General features: G+C 39.2%; 1 protein-coding gene across 16 annotated transcripts in view; it reads right to left on the bottom strand.

Moving 5' to 3' along the window:
* Positions 1 to 17,697, bottom strand: part of LOC118269164 (protein alan shepard) — a 116,925-nt gene that overhangs the window by 30,827 nt on the left and 68,401 nt on the right. For 7 of the 16 annotated variants that reach the window (XM_035584122.2, XM_035584121.2, XM_050702995.1 and 4 more), the window contains exon 2: positions 7,020 to 7,085. The exons of the other annotated variants lie outside the window; for them this stretch is intronic. In XM_035584122.2, the coding sequence (XP_035440015.1) occupies positions 7,020 to 7,085 (66 nt within the window). The remainder of the gene's footprint in view (positions 1 to 7,019; positions 7,086 to 17,697) is intronic. 16 annotated transcript variants of the gene reach the window in all.

Consider the following 17,697-nt stretch of genomic DNA (forward strand, 5'->3'; position numbering starts at 1 on the left):
CTTGTGTGCAGTTCCAAATTCCCTTTTATACAATAACAAAACGATTAAGTTTTGCATGTATCGAGTTTATAGTTGTACACTAGTTGTGATATTATTTAGTGCGGCGTGCCTGTATCGCATCGTATAAATCTACCAGATGGTATCTGACCTCTCGAGGGGATGGGGCCTGCTAATTTATTTAGCGTAACATCCTAAAGATTTATACACTAAGAAAGTTCACTGAGGAATTATGTTTAAAATACTAGCTATTTTGTGCTTTCCTGTTCATGAAATGCAACATGTTCAATGGTAGAATGCACATAGTAAAATATTTTGGATTTAATGTTTGTTCATATTTATTACACATTCTATTTTCAGTGTCTACGTATGTATAACGACTATAAAGTTTGCAAAGGGCAAATAGGCTCGACTATTGTCAAATAAAAAAGGAACAAACTTGCTCAGAGTAATAAAAACATGGACAGACAATGTGTCATGTTCAGAAGGCTGTCATATCGGTGTATTGAATGGCGTAGCCGATTGTTTGCGCACGTAGAGGTCAGCTCGGGCGCGTCAAGTGTTCTCCGGCCCGACGATGCACTCCACTCTGACGTCATAACCTGTCACTATATTTGCACTATTTGACGGACTATTGCTACAATCCATATTCCCTATGTGACACTCGTGCCTCGGCTACGGAGGACTGAACAAATGGAGTAGTTTCGTCTACCTATTTTTATTACAAGAGTAATCACAATTGGGCGTCTGTTAGTGCCACCTCTTAAGCCGTCGTACACTGATAATTCTGATTGATTGTTTCTGAATTTATTAAGTGGAGCGCACGTGTACCTCGCTCGCCCCCGCATTATCACTCTGGTTTCACTCCTCCGTGGCAGAGAGTACAGGAGGTATGATAAATGTGTTGCACATTGCTTCCCTAAACCCTTCCTAGGATATTTATATTCCGGGCTCCTTCTGTCGTCACGTATCGATTCATTTGGTTCTTACGCGAGGCGGACGGTGACTAATGACGAGAGTCCGGCGAATAATGTCCTCCATTTTAGCGTTGTGTAGTAAGCTGGCAGGAGACAAGTAGTGATGTACCTTGTTGACAACTTCGTTCTGATAATGATCGTTAGCGCAGGCTTATCGGACGTCATTAGCAAGTTTGATATCTGTGTCATTAAATAAATATTAGGTTTTGTGGAACACTCATCCAGTGATTGTTGTAATCTAGAGCCGCCCACTGAATATGATACACCGTGCAGTAATCAGTACACACGTGCATAGTTTGCTAATCTACTTATTTTACGAATCGAAATTGTTGAAGTAAATTTTGTGAATTCCCCATTTCCCACAGTAACCTCACCGTGAAATGTAGGGACATTTTGTTGGCACCGAATTATTATAGATGCCATTACCATAGATATTCAGTTGGAAGATTTGCGGCATGCGATTACGAATATTAATATTTAGGTTAATTAAACTTGAAAGTTAAAATGGCTGGCTCGATAACGGAACGAATAATCCGGTAAAGATTTTATGATTTATTACTCATGGAAGGTAGGCCCTGACTATTTGACACTAGATATGTTTTTTTTTTCATGTCAGTATCTAGACTTTACATTCTGTAACTTAAAAACTTTCACGTGAAACGGAATTAATTCCGTTTGCGTTTACTTATGTAAATACATACATACATACATAAAGAATGCCAACATTAAATGCATTTACATTGAAGGTAATACATAGATACTTAGTTGTTTATGTACGGAATGCAGTAGAAATGTTATCTGAGCTCTTGACTTCTATCCATCACAATTTTTCCTAAGTAAGAGTCTGAAATCAGAATGTTGACTTCGAAAACCTATAATAGTTTTAGTCAAAGTCGAAGTCAATTCATTTATTCTTATAAAACCATAAATAGCTGCTTTTGAAATGTCAACAAATAAATAGTTTGACAGTCTGCCCTTCAGAGAAGCTAGATGTTGTTCTGTTGAGCAATGTTCACCTAACGATAAACCATAATTTTGTGAGATCAATAATTTAATGACCCCATTCTTCAAACTAAAAATGGCTGCTTTCTCAACATAAATTCAAAAGCATATGACTACATGTTTCTTATACACAATACACAATTGCGACCCCATCAAAGTGACTACCGAAAACGTATTCTAATTTCTAAACATACACTTTACAAAGGGCTCAAGCTGTTTTGTTTGGAGGTGCAGAATACGTGGAGCAAATTGCTCAGACAAAGTGCGGGTGAGTTTGGGCGGGCGGTCGGTGGCACGACGGTGGCGGTAGCGGTGGCAGCGCGATACGGCGGCGGTAGCACGGTCGACGGTCGACGGTCGCGACTATAAATACGACACAAAAGCAAGATGCACTCGGCAAAATATTTTTTAATTTTAATTTTAATGATGTGACTTTCACGGATCTGTTTTCAGCGAATTTAAATTTAATGTAGGTACGTGAGTTTATTTTTATTGTTAGCTTTGGTGTTAGTGTAGGGTTTTGTTATGATGTAAAAGTAAGATTTTAAGTTTTTCGAATGATTTTGAGGTAAATTGTTCGTTTTAAGTAAATTATTCTTATTATGTTTTGTTTTAATATTAAGAAGCGTAACCTAATCAGCTGAATAAATAAATAATAACTTTAGTAATCATTGCCGTAGGCTCATAGCATGTTAATAAAAGCAAAGAAAAATTATTTACAGCCTTTGGTGACTTATACTGGAACGTTTATTTGCCATTTTAAATAAATTATGACGTCGTAAAATGTTTATTAAATTTTAAGCACAATCCAATAAACTTCAAGTATAAATTATTTGCTTGAAATTGTGCTGTCGTTAATACGTGGCTGGGTAAGTAATTTTTATTCGCGTAGTAATATGTACCTTTACACATGAACAACTCATCCGAAATTAATGACCTGTAGCGACAGGATTGAAATGAAGCGTGAAACGATAATTACAAACTTATGAGACATATTTATTTTGAACTTATAGCTTGTATTTCGTTAGTAAAGTGAAAATCTTAAACGATATTAATAGCAGGTACAATTCTGAAACCGTCCGTGAAATGGTCTGAAAGACAAAACGTAAATAGCACTCGCTATCAGTATCAGTAAGAAAACGGAACCTTTTAAATCGGCTCCATCAATTGAGTAAACGCCGCGTCTAAATGGCACAAATCTGAGAGAAAAGGAAAACAATTAATTAACTTATTTCCCGCAATTAACGAGGGACGGACACGGAATTACTTAAGCATCTCTGGGTAATCAGCGGCGTGAGTATCCGCCGGCCGGGCTGCCGGCCTGCCGGCTGCCGGCTGCCGGGCGGCCGCGCTCCCGTGCCGGAAGACGGCTTTCCCCGCTCCAATCGGCGATAGCCCCGCTTCGCATCCGCCGCCCTTTGTCCACCACAACAATACAGTTTTCGGTGAATCGAATTGAAACAAAACTACAAACACGCAATCTTTTATCGCCTGTTACGCTGACGTACGATATTTTCATTCGCTATGTTTGTATTCAGTTTCGACTGTCTCCACTTGACAATGGCTCGACAATGTAACTCGTCTATGTAGCACGTCTTAAGTCCTATTTTGTTTTGCTACGTAATGTTCTTTATTTGTTACACGTGTGTAACCGTGTAACCCTCGTACTGGGTGGAGTGTAAAAGACTCACAAAATGTGCAACTAATTAGCCTTCCTTTGCGTCTTTGTAAAGCGCTCAATTGACCTGGGAGGGTCGTACCCATTATAGGCATCCCGTGTTCAAAGGAGTGGCGTGTTTTTAAAGTAGGCGCGCTGTAAGGCTCACGCTGGCACGGTGGCGCAGGGGGTCGCGGAAAGGCGCGTTCCGTGAAAATGATCGCGTTCACTGTTCTCGGTGTCTGTCGTGTTTACAAACAAGCATTTAATTGACGCAGGAATTCCAAACACCGCCGGTGTTAAAGGAAAACATGAATCTCTCTCCCCGCTTCTGTCGCTTACAGCCGGGTGTATACACAATTTTGCGAACTTAACATTTTTTGGACGAAAATTCTTCTTAACTCTGAAAAAGCATGTAAGTAAAATTGACAGAGGGTAATATTTTATTCTTTCCTTAAAAGGTATGGTCGTAAGCTCGGGAGCAGTGATACTCGCGACACAATGATTTCCAACGAATTACGAAAGTATAAATAAAACAAGGAGTATTACATCCGAGTTTATAAAGCGCTTTATGTCTGTGGGGCGTACAGCATGCATTATTCACAGAGAAGAATAATCTCTATACTAAATAATACAATGTACCTTGTTCACCGGGGACGCGAGCTTCTTTTATTTTTAATGAAATCTCCTTGTTTGCTTAATTGCGTGCGCTACGACGATGTATTACCGTACAAAAATAACAATTTTAAGCGACTAGCTCTCTCAAGGCTTTTCGGAGTATTGTTGAAACTTTCTACATATATTTTTGGACAAATACTCGGTGTTTAAGGAAACACACACAAGATGCAGTATTAGTAATACGCAGTTGTGACTCAATGTCGTCATAATATACATAGAAATAAGTCAAGTTTGTCCGGTAAAGGAGTAATCCTTTACCGTTTTTAAAACAGTGGTGACTAAGAGTGATTTAATACAACAAAGAGATTCCTGTACATTAATTTAAAAAGCTACATACATAACAATATAAAAGGGATAAGAAACAAAGCACTGAAAGCATTTATCTTTCGCGCAATAGAACGCCTAATGAAAGTAATTTTCTTTTTTCGTGGCTCGCATTTGGGTCGTGGAGTGAAGCAAAAAGTGCGCTCGCTAGCTGGATGTGTCGTGCGTAGTTCATGGCAAACACTCGAACAAATCTCTCTATCGATTGATATCATCTAGTAACGTTTATCTATGTTTATACTGGAGTCTCTCTAAAGCGTAAACAATAGTCGAGCGAACCTTTTTTTGAATGTTCAACACTCGATAGATACTGAAAGATTTATAAGAGTCAGACGGCCGGATTATTTCTTACAAATTCAAGACAAGCGGTGTCAGTTTGTCTGAATATTCATTAGGTACTGAGAGTTGGAGAGTTAATACCGCATCCGATTAATGCTGATATTTCCCCCCATTTAGCTTCCGTTATTCAGCCAGGAGCTCCGAGCACGATTCAACGATTTGTTTTCGGTGGACACATTAGCGACTGTTTCACTTCGCTTTGTATATGCTATAGTGTTCAGAATGGCTTTTTCGTGAGCCAGCCAAAATTAATTTAAGTCGTAAAAGGTAAATATTAAGTCACATATTTCACTAAAGGATTAACGACGTCGCATATTGTTCTGGAGCCTCTGTTAGCGACGGAGATGTTTAGTGGTTTCTGACGGGACCGCGGAACTGTGAAGGAGGTAATAATAACAGCATCGCATCAAGTATTTAGGCGCGGGTACGCAGCGCGCCCTCGTGGCCACTAAAACAAAACTTAAATCGCCGTGCAAAGCCGCAAGAAAATTCCACTAGCGGAAACCGCAGACCGTTTTAAGTAAAATATTAAATGCGCTGTAGGATTTGTTCGCGTACGGGTACAGGCCGGGTTTAATATTTGATGAAGCGCTCGCTCCGCGTCGACGACGTTTTGTCTGGCCCTTAATTGCGGAGTGATGCGTCCGCGGCGCGCGGTGCTCTCCCGAACTCGGCCGCCGGCGTCGACACAAGAAAATATTAAAACGTCCCGTGGCGCTGCGGCTTACTCAGCGGACTAACTGTTTATTGCCAGCCTAGAGACGTTAACGCCTATAAATTTTATGTGTGTTCACAATGCCCTCGTAAAATGTTGCAATATTGCTAGATCACGTTGTTTTTGTCTTACATTTTTGCGAGTTTACTTAGGGAGCTGGAACTACGAGTGAGCAACTTCAGTTACAGGACTTGTTCAGATTTTATCACAGATTTTGTTTTAGATCTTACTTTAATGCGCTTTATAGCGAATGAATAAATTGGAATAGTTGAAGAAGTTGTTTGACTACATCGTTTAAGCATGCCCGACATAAAATCAGTTAAACATGTTATTGCTGACAACCTGAAGATCTTTCCAAAGAGTCTACGATCAGTGATTTCAGCAAAAACGAACCGATTCATGCATTAATATGCATCACGAGATTAACGTGTAATGAACACACATGTTCTACACGTCTGGAGCTGAGATAACGAACAATCCCCTCGAATCATTACACGTTCAGTTCCGTACGAAGTCAATATAAAAATTACATTAGCACGTCATTCGTTGAAATTTACAGTTGGATCGTAACGAGCGGGATGGTCAGAAGAAACAAACACGCCACGCACTGTTGCCTTCAATTACCGACCGTACGATATACGACGTCGTAAAGAGATCGCGAAGCCTTCGAGGGACAGTTGTCGCAAACACTCGGCTCCCAATACTAGCCGCTTGACAAATCGCTACACACATTCCAAATCGTTTGTTACACCGGAGAATTACCTGAGGTCCGCACTATCAACTCATTTTGCACCCGACACGTTTCAATTCGCACGCCGTAAAATACTTTTTGCGATTTACTCTGGGATAGGGGTTTTGACCGCCTCCGAAATATATAGCCCATATGTTGGTGATCTATAAGGCATGGAGAAACTTATGGTAATTGCGGCGCACGATTTTTATGTGATCAAGCTGAACGTTGCGTTTTTGGGTGCCAAACTATTCAGGCTAAAACTATTTTGTTTCAGCAATAAAGCCAGTTAGCCATATTAGGTAATTGTCTTACCTTAGAGTGAAACTCTTTTGGTAACCACAAGATCAATGAGGCAATTATTGATCACAGTATTTTTTCTGAACCGCAGACCACAGATTCCTGGATTTTCAGTGTTTCTGTAAATGTCCTTAGTTTTATGAATTGTGTATTTTGTTAGTAATGCACCAAGGAAAGTATGATCGTCGGCTCGATTAAATCTAAGTACAACATCAACACGTCACGCTGAAGCACGTATTGACGTTTGGTAACGTCAATACGTGTTTGCGTGACGTCATAGTAATGAATGTTGATACTTACCCGGTATACGAAGCTGTTACTGTATACGTAACTCCTTTGCGTCTGGCATAGCGAATTGTTACGTACCTGCAAGTAAGAGATGAAAATAAAGTTGCGGATTAGTAAAAAGCAATAACTGGTTATTATTGTAATAACTATTTAATTCTATTCTATTTAAAAATCATTTAAAAATCACGGTTTACTCACATAAATTAATGGAGTAAAGCTCTACTAGTTTCGAAAGACTCTTTATCATGAGCAGTGTACGCAGACGCGGCGAATTCGCAGAGCCTACTGTTTTCTCTATTAATTTGCGTGAGTAAACCGTAATTTTTAGTTAATTTGTTAGTAATTATGTATGATTAATCAAAACTTAATTTAATAATTGAATGTTACACGCAACGCACAGAAACACAACAAAAAAGTAAGGAAACAAATAGGTGTTTCTACAAATCGGTAGCAATTAGCCAAAAATTACGATATCTGTTTAGAGATAAAACGTTTTGAAGAAGGAATTAAGGAAAAATATGTATGGAATCCAAAAATACAAAACAATTTCACCTTGAGCCATCGTCTGTGTACTTCGGCCCTTAATTCCTTAATTTAATTTACAGTAATCTATCAAGATGGTGTTTGTGTAAATTTGAACTTTGTCCGTACATATTTTATAACAATACATTACCGGTACAATACAGTACCTAACAGTAATCTTACTTAGAAGTTTGAATGTTACTTCAAAATATCCTATTAGCATATAATTTTGAAATTGTTGCTAAGGTCTATGAACTAGCGGAAGAAGGAAGTCGAATTAAAATTCAACGCGTATTCTTCAGACGTCCACTAAAGTAACTAATAACTGAATTATTTATGTGTCTGTGTCCGTAGATATTTCACGTAATGCATACCTATGAAGCCTATACAGTCAGCTTTACATACAAACTGGCCACATGTGCTCTTTGCATCGCATTACTGGTGAGAACAAGTGCTTAAACTTGACACATTTTAAACGGGGCCTCAAACCTAGTGCACGCAACATGCACCCCGCAAGTATCAAGTATCGTAGAGCCGAGTAATTTGTCACCACGTTACAATTAGAGTAGTAATTAGCTGAACATGGTGGCAAGTTATAAATAACATAGCATAGCAACCCGACACTAATTCAAAGTAATAAATAAAGAAAGTCACCCATTTAATTACAAAGTGAAATATACAGTGATAGTGGTATACGACGCGAGTGATAACTTCATTTTAATAACTTGGAAACTTGGTACACTTTACTCTGTATTATCTCTACTTTATACCATTACGTGTCTTAATTAAACTCTAACGATAAACTGATCTTCGGAGTAAACATTCGAAGTGAGCACAGAGTAATTTTAGTAGCGATATCACGGAAACTATAGACACGAACGGAGTTTATTTCTAATTGTTATGAAACTTATAGATACTGTTTATGAGTCTCCGAAGATAAGTAAATAGTTATAATCGGAAAACAATTTATACTTAAATGTATTTTTAATTGACCCTTGATAACCAATCACGTTGTAGTCATTTCGAACACAAGTTCACGACCGGCAAGGTAAATATAATTTAATAAAATTAGAATTACTAATGAATTTCGAATGCGATAAGAAACTGTACAAGCTAAACTTGACGGTAAATTACACAAATAATACCGGATAGCTGATAATAAACCCGTTAGGTAATAAAACGTTGAATTAGTTAAGTAATTAAAACTGTTAGTATCTGCTGTAGTTAAATGGTTCTGTCGTTTGAATAAACATATTGATGCTATTGGATTGGAAATGAAACTTAGGTTTGAATTATTGGGGCAAAATATCATCGGCTCCAATCCAATGTCCTTGACTAATATTAGCTCTGAAATTAGTGAATGGAAATTATTGTGAAGATTAATATTCTTGTACTGTATATTCTGATTCATTCTCGTTATTCTAAATGAACAATAATTTCATCATCCTTGCTATCAGTACGCACTTCTATTTCACCTTCGTGAGTCACTTAAGCCTGCATACAAACAAACGTAATATACATACGTACATCGGCTATGTAATGGGTGCAAACCAATTATGTTTCACACACAGTTACTAATTATAATTTCCTCGGCGCTGCCATTCGGAAAACTATGTTTAGAGTGTTCTATTTATTAATTAGTAGCTAAATACGCTGCAGTGAGCACAGTTATGTAGCGCTTACATTAGTCGGAACAACGTTTTGGACTTTATAAAATGTTAAACTGGCTTCATTTCACCGTGTAACTGTGAATATATTGTAAGCATTTAATTCAACTTGTGCCAGTGCGACTGCTCACATTATGCACCGCGTCCAATAACTTTTAATGCACAGCTGAGTAGGTGGCGCGAACATTGTAATACAATGCAGGCATCCTAGTTGAACTGAGATTCATGAAAGTATGACAGTTAATTTAGTATCCAGGTTGTGGTCGTGGTGACATCCATCTATTGCTCTAAAGGACATCACACATTGCCTTGGGCCCGCGCCATTCAAGAACTCACAAAGCGCATATGCTAATATCACATTTGCAATTAAGATCGCGACGCCCACAAGGGAGTGCCATTGTTTCATACATGTCGAAATGTGTCTATTTATTATTTATATAACAATAAACTATTTATTACGATAAATGCAATTCAGTGTTGAACAATGTTAATAATTATAATTTTGCATTTGAATAAAATGTGACGTGAACGAAAGCGGTATACCCTCTTCAATCGCGACAGTCGAATACGGAACGGAGCGGAATTTAATACTGAATTATGAAAACATTTCGTTGATAAAACTTTCGTTCCACCGCTGATACTAATGGAACGAATTTTCAAAGTAAAAGTTGTACAACAAGCAATCTCCTGGCATGGAAAGTTGGGCGAATTTCAGTGGAGCACCGACCGGTGAGCATCACCAAAAGAATGTAATAAGGCACAGGTGCCGCAACTTCTTTATTGGATTTCGCACGTTCCGACTCGACGTGTTTGATGGCCGGAAGATTCTTGCTAAACTCTTTGCTAGATATTAATTTTCCTCCAACATTATCTTTCGACTTGCCGGCAACTTAACTATTGTACGAATGTATTCCAACGGTGGAAAAGTGGGTTACGTTTATAGCGGCCACCTGTTGAGCGGGCTCGGCTCCGTCATAACAAGATTTTAAGCTGTGCTTGCACGTCAATGGGAACACCTGTATGAGCTATGCAAAAATAAAAGCTGACTTCCGATTACATAAGTTGTATACACGTTTCATTCAGTGCACATAATTGTATTGTTGCATCGCTCGTTATCTAAATCTCATACAGTGGTATTAAAAAAGAATCAGTGCCAGAGCGGTGATGCAGCTGTGTCACGAGGTCAGCCCGAAGTGTTTCTCGGTGAACGACGACTGAAAGGAAAAGTATAGGCCGCAGCGGTGCGCGCCGCCGCGGTGCAGATCGTGTCATTGACACATGCAAATTCGAACAACGCTTTGGTGTCGGGTCATCGAACCCTCCATTCAATGACTGTCGAAAGTTATCCGTGAATACGACGGCGGCGTAGCCTACAAAGAGCTCCTTGCATCGTAGCCGTCACGCGATTGTAGCGTTTAAAATGATTCATAAATAAAGCGAAAATGCCTTGCGATAGCTCACTCAGTCTAAGGAGAACACTAAATTATGTGTCTAGTTCTTCGTTTCGTTATTGATCTCTAGCATTCAAGGTAAACAGCGACTTGTCGTTTGTAGTATAAGGTTGCTTATTTGATGTGTTCGATTGAATTCGACAGATGCGCTGCTACACGAGGTGCGTCTGGCCATTGTATTATTAGCATTGCGAATTTCGACAAGCTCTCGGTGCTAGACGCCATTCGCAAATACAAACGGTTGGTATGTAAATCTCTCTTGTCTGTAGGACGACATTTACATGGTTTGTTAGGCGTGGCCTCCGACAGAAACTGTTCGTAATGTATTTAATCATTTTTCTCTATTGCATCGCTACTGTAATACACAATTTGTTACGCTTTCGTTGCCGTACATGATGTATGGCCGCTGTTCTCATACGCGGTACGACTCAGTTTGCACAAAGACTTAGGTAAGTATATTATCAGCACTCAATGTTATTATGTTTGCGAAGCAAGCATCATATGTGCGCGGCTGGTGGACGACGAGATAAGCGTGACGTCCTTGTCCGAACTGATGGACATAAAAACTGAAAGGACGATCTAAATATCGCAGAGAGTATAGTAATCTCTGGTGTATGCTATCATCGCCGAGATGGTGTTGATTGTTGACCCAATCTATCACCATGACGTCATGGAGCAGCCTGCAGCGGCCCGAGGCCAGACGGCGGCGTGTAAACTTATTGTACACACACCTATCTCTACGTGATTCATAAATACTTGGCATTTAGAAACTATACGGCGTACTGTTTAATTTATTTTGTTAGTTTCTCTGTTCATGAACGGATGAGAGAAAATACACAATGTATCAGCTGTGTGTCGTACACTCGCGCAGTCCGTACGCGAGTTGTACGGCTCAATTGTTGTTGTTAAACGGAGTAGTGGTGCGCCATCGCGCTAGTGAGGGCCAACGGGCGGCGGTGTTGCGATTCGTGATATTTGACTCGACATGAAGCTTCGATTGCCACCAATAAGGAAGGAGCGTGCAGATAAATTATTACATTCCACATTCGTTCACATAATCGCCTCATTGTAATATACTACTAGGAAGAAAGTGTACAACATTTTACGTAATAAACCGCACAAAGCCGCTAGCCTAACATTGATTTACAGTAATTTAGTGTGAAAGGAAATAAATACGTGTCTGTCAGATGTCTTTTACAAAACAATGACATGATTTATCGACGAGAGATAACTGTTTACACGTAGGATATCGAGCCGTCTGTTGTCCACGGCTTGCTTGTTGTAAATGTGATAAGATTAAACATGGTGGACTCTCTCTAGAGAAATTAATGATTAAATGACAAATGAATTTATGGGATCTCAAAAGTAAACTGAGGATCTACATATTTATAGTGAGTAGGTAGATATTTTACAAGCAGAGCTTTCAATATACATATACGTTGAGGTATCACTAACAGAGCAAACCTTTTCTCTTACAAATGAGTTTGTAGAGAGAACATGTTTTATTAGCTGTCATTATTACAACAAACAAGTTCTTTATTTGAATAATAGAAGTGTATGTAAACACGAGCATGTGTCGGGCATGCACGGCGGGGCCACCAGTCCACTCACCAGACACACGGAGGAGCAGACGGGTGCGGCGGCGGCCGCTTGAGAAGCTGGTCAGTGGCCGCATTCCTTATAGTTGAAAGTAACACGGTATCCGGCTGCGAAAAATTACCGTCTCGCTCGACCACCGGCCGGGGGATTCTGCTTCTTATACATCACCTCATTACGAACTATAGTCACTATTCCTTGTTTCAAGCAGACGTTAGACGTTATTAAATACTAAATTGTGACACAGCTGTAGCGCTGCACGGCCGACTGTGTAGATATTGTCCTATCAAGATGATTTAGATAACGTGTCAATGCAATATAAATGACTGTGCTACGTTTTATTTATCATCGGGTTCGACAACCTCAAGCTCTTTGAGATTGTATTTACACAACGAATGATTATAATTTACTTTTGATACGCACGCTGTCTCGACTAGACCGGTACCGCCGCACGTAGCAAAAAGCACACAATGTGTGTACACACAGTTTAATTCCTTCTAGTATTGTCCAAGCTCTTTTCTATTTAAAAACCAATCTATTCGTTTTGTATGAAAATGAACTAAACTTAAATACAAATCTCGAAATAGCATTAAATCCTTTTCCGACCATAAAATATTTTAAAAGAAAAATAGCCTATTGAAATTCGTTTCTAAAAGTATGAATGAGAAATATTGCCGCTTTGCAGGTAAAATATCTGCGAACGAACATTATAAGTGCAACGAAAGTGTGCAATTCTTTTCCTGTTCGATTCGGAGTGGGCCGGGGGCCGGGGCACACGAGCGACGTCGTGTGATTGCTTTGCGCGAATTTTTTGTTCGTCTGGCGCGCAGGTGTCTTGTCGTAGGCACGGAGCTGAGACTCGTTGCTTATTCTTTTTTCTGAATAGCCTTCGACCCGCCTCCTGCTATTGTTTGTTTTCATCTTTTTTTCAGCTCATCGACTTTGGATTTGCGAATTTTGTGCACCTGCTAAGACTTTACCGTCGCATTCTAATTTTACGGAGGATTTAAATTTAAATAAACGTTTTGAAACAACCAAAAGCCTCAAACGAATACTTTTCTTACTTCCTTATTAAAGCTCACGAAACACAAGAGATTTCTTAACTGTTATTACTGGGATGGGTTTTATGATACCCGTCTGTCGTTCCCATGACACGAATGCGGGCGAGTATTTTGTAGGAAACAGGTTGGTTCAGCAACACGGCATTTACTTAACGGCCGGGCGGCCCTTCGTTTACGTAACGTGCTGTGAGATTGCTAAAATGAATGGCGTGGTTCCCAAGGCGGTGGCGTGGCGGGTGCATGCGTTGGGCGGGCCTCTCTAGTGGTATTGCGTTCCGTTATCTTGCGGTCATCAGTCTCTCGGAACGGGTTGCGGGCCCCAGAGGCGATACACCGGAACTGTCGTGCTGTATACGGCGCACGCGCCACCCGCACGTCCTCGTGTCACCCGCGCCGGAGTCGTTTGACGTCTCACGTCACCTCGCGTCACACTACTCACACCGTCAACTAACTCCCGGCGTCCATCACACCACACCATTTGTCTGTCTCAAATGACGTTTTACGACTAGACTGCCTTAATGGTTCTGTTTGTTAAATTGTGTGATAATCTGTCTAATAGTCCTACAGAGGCAGAAACCGTAATAGATTGTGTCTAGCCGCTTTATAAACGGATTATTGAAATGAGTCTGAAGATTTGGCCGCGCTTTAGTAAACGTTTTGAAGCTCGACTTTTGTGTCATCAAGGTTAGACAAAAGTTGATTACTTAAAACATTCACATAATTTCTGCTGAATCTGGAACAACCTATATTTATTCTGTGGAGTATTTAGTGGATCTATTTAGGGCAAGAAGTAAAAATGAATTGTCATTCAAAGGCTAAACAACAAAATAGAGCGCATGTTATCTCTATGTCACTTATTTAAAAACTGATTAATTACACCAATAAAGCCAAACTAACTGACAAAAAGCACCCGCCTGTTCCCCGAAGTTTAACTTATCAGGGTAATCATTACAGTACAAACACATAATGACGGTAATAAACCGTAATAATCGAACCATAAAAAAGTTAATGGAAGAAAGATATGACGACAATAGTGATAGACGAATCAATCAGTGTAATTAGTTGTATCCGAATTCATAGTACCCGTATGTTATAGTACTGGGTTTATACTGCGGGCGAGGGGAGGGGTGTTTGCACGGGGACAGGGGGAACTGTAAAGTTATAAATAATTTATGCGAAAGATAACTGTGCCGCATGCGCCTGGGCAATACGTGCACTGCAAGCGCCTAATTGCAGTGGACGATGAAAGATCAATAAATTAATAAGCAATGAAGCTTTTTTATCACACCTGAGCTGTTTGAATAACAAGTCATAGTCATAACTGATCATAATTGTACCTCATATGATATATTAGCCATTTATGGAAATGGTCTGTTACACGGAGAAAAAGTAGCTGATGATTGTGTAGAGAATAGTTTTATAGGCTATACTTATATGCATATTAGTGCAATTAATCTGTCTGCAGATCAATAGTTTAATTACCTGTACATATGTAATCTGATATAACACCGCGTTGTTGTAAAACATGTCGACTATTAGGTAACATACCCGTGCGTGCGTCATTTTATTAGAACTTATAATGTTAAAAAGTATAATTGTAATTGATCTAATCAATTATTTAGATGAATGAAATGTGTGTTTTACTTTATTTAATTAAAGTAAGTGGGTAGATACCCTTTTAAGGATACTACAAATAATATAATAAACAATTAGTAAGGGACGAAATGGAAACCAAAACTAAAGCAATAATGACGAAAATACAATAATCGAAACTAGAATAATAACTGAGGCAAACCGAGATAAATTCGAGTGTCTATCAAAAGATAGAATTAACAAATTTGTGGTTAACCCAAACCGAACTAACTCGATAACTGAATGCTAACATATTCTACAGCGATATCGAAAACTTTTGTCAGATTTTGTTGAAAGATTGTTTTCAAAGTGAGAATGTGACGAGTCAGCGTACTATTGTTTCATCCCGCAAAATATTTTTTCAATGGAACTTGAAAAACAGTTGCAGCCTCACCGTGAATCGCTCCCATTTTTGCTTTAGCGAAGTTTCTTCCCCTTTATTCTGTTCCCAGTAATGATCGGCGCGCCCTAAATTGAATTGATTTCATTAATTTTAATTATTTTCCCTTATGTTTACCACTTCTGCCATAATATTGTATTTTAACAGAATAAACATCGTAAATTCAATAAAATTGATAATAATTTGAGATGAAATAAATTTTAAATACAGGGTATTAAGTTGTATTTTTGAATGTTCTAGTTGCGAGTTTTATTTTGTGGTATAATTTTAATTAAAGCTGCATGTCAAAGGGACATGCCGACATGGTATAATTAAGTAGAACAGTTGTATGTATTTAAGTTAATCCGTAATACTGCGGGACATATGTCCAGTTCACGGACTCGATCAACAAAAAATCCGTTGCTTGCGGACAGGAAAATTACTGTAAAACCGTACATTAGTTAGTACTGCAGTTGACGGTAAAATTGCGTACACAAAGTTGCAACTGACGGTGGTCAACGTATGAACCACTTAGTGCCCACCACGCTATCCCCAATCTGTTTGAAACTTTATCCGGACCGTTACCAACAAAATGCGTTTTTAAACTCATACACGATCCTTTTTGCACACAAAGGACCTACCTGTAAACAAGGAAAGTTTTGGTCTACGTTATATGTATTTTAGAGTTTGAAACGCTCAAAAGTATAAACTAGAAATAGTGTGTAAGAGTATATAACCGATATTGTTGTGTTGACGTCCTCTATTCCTAAATTAGGCGCTCTAAAGTGAAGTTAGCACATTTTTGGACATTCAGCATTCTAAGAGAGCGGTAACAAAGTGAGTAAAGTGAGCGTATTTCATCCTTGCCGGGTGCAACGAGATACTGCAAGCGACGCCGTCTCACATAACACAATGCTACGCCGTAATAGGCTTGCCGCCGAGGTGGTCTTAGATCTTAGAATTGCACTTTAATTCCCACTTATGTACTGGTAGCGGATTCTATTACTTTTCATGTCCAGAATTACGAAACAACGTCTTAAATACATCGTAAATAAATGTAGGTACTTGTTTTAATGCGATCTCAGTCCATTGCACGGGAAACAATTCAATTTAAATGTTAATTAAAATATGTGCATGAAACGCCTTATTGAATCCGAAACTATACTATGTCTGTGTGCAATAACTGCATAATTCAACTGGCTGTTTTACATATACATGTAGAAGAAGATTAGCGTTGCAAGTCAGAAGCGAATCATGCCCTATTTTAAGAGCTTATACATGTGAATATCGTACTGCAACAATATAGTCCTTGAGAATCGATTGTATCGATTTACATTCCGATTGGATCTCAGTGTGTATCGATTGAATAAATTAGATGTGATACGCACAGCATGTTTCATTGTAACGCCCCCTTCATGTCATTTAATTTATTTCTCTTTGATTTGAAGTCCAAAAAAAGTGGCTAGAATTTAACCAGACTACTCGAACCGTTCAAGATGATCGTTTCGCTTGGCGAATCAGAGACCAGACTGATAATTTATTACAGTCTGCACAAACCCGCTGAAGCTGAAAAGTTTAAATTCAGAGCGAACTCTCTGAAACGAGATAAAAGTCGGAGATGATTCAGTGTTGGATGGGTAATTATAATATTCAATCGCACCTCGTGAGATTGAAAGCGAGTGTAAAGATAACGCTGAAGTGTTGCTCTAAACGTTTAGCGCACGCCTTCTCCGTGTATTTTCATTTCTCTCTTGATTCTGTCATAGTGCTGATTGCCGGCCGGTGATTTAGGCAAGTTTCCAACACGGGTATGTAAACAAAGAGCAATTTCGCTAATTAAGTGCTTGACGTGTGTTGTGAGTGCGCCGGCAGACGATGTTTGGGATTCGACGCGATCCCATCAACGCTGCGCTACCCGACTTCAAGTATACCTTTGCTTTAGCGTAATTACTATTTACACTTTTAAATGGAATGTTTGAATCTCAACGAAATGAAAGCGATGCTTTCATAAGACTCTCGTTTCTTTAAACTCAAAAATATATCTAAGTTGTATAAATTATTTTACAATAAGAAATAAAATTAAAGTCAAAATATGTGAATAAGATTTTTTATTTAAATTCATAAACACGTCAAAAATCAATAAGTGTTTATGAAGAGAACATCACGTTTCATACCCTAGAAACAGTGATATTGGTCACGTATTCAGATTACCGACGGGAGATAATACAGCAACTGCGATGAATGCAACAATGCAATAAAATGTAAACGTAAAAGTGCAATGTTGTGTATGGGGCGTCGCGGGCGCACTCGCGGGGCGGGCGGCGCGTGCGCGGCCCTGGCGATGCCGCAAGGTCAATGGCACGCGCCTCTCCCGCTCGCACA

This window comes from Spodoptera frugiperda, chromosome 2, assembly GCF_023101765.2.
Source record: "Spodoptera frugiperda isolate SF20-4 chromosome 2, AGI-APGP_CSIRO_Sfru_2.0, whole genome shotgun sequence".
Taxonomy (NCBI): Eukaryota; Metazoa; Arthropoda; class Insecta; order Lepidoptera; family Noctuidae; genus Spodoptera; species Spodoptera frugiperda.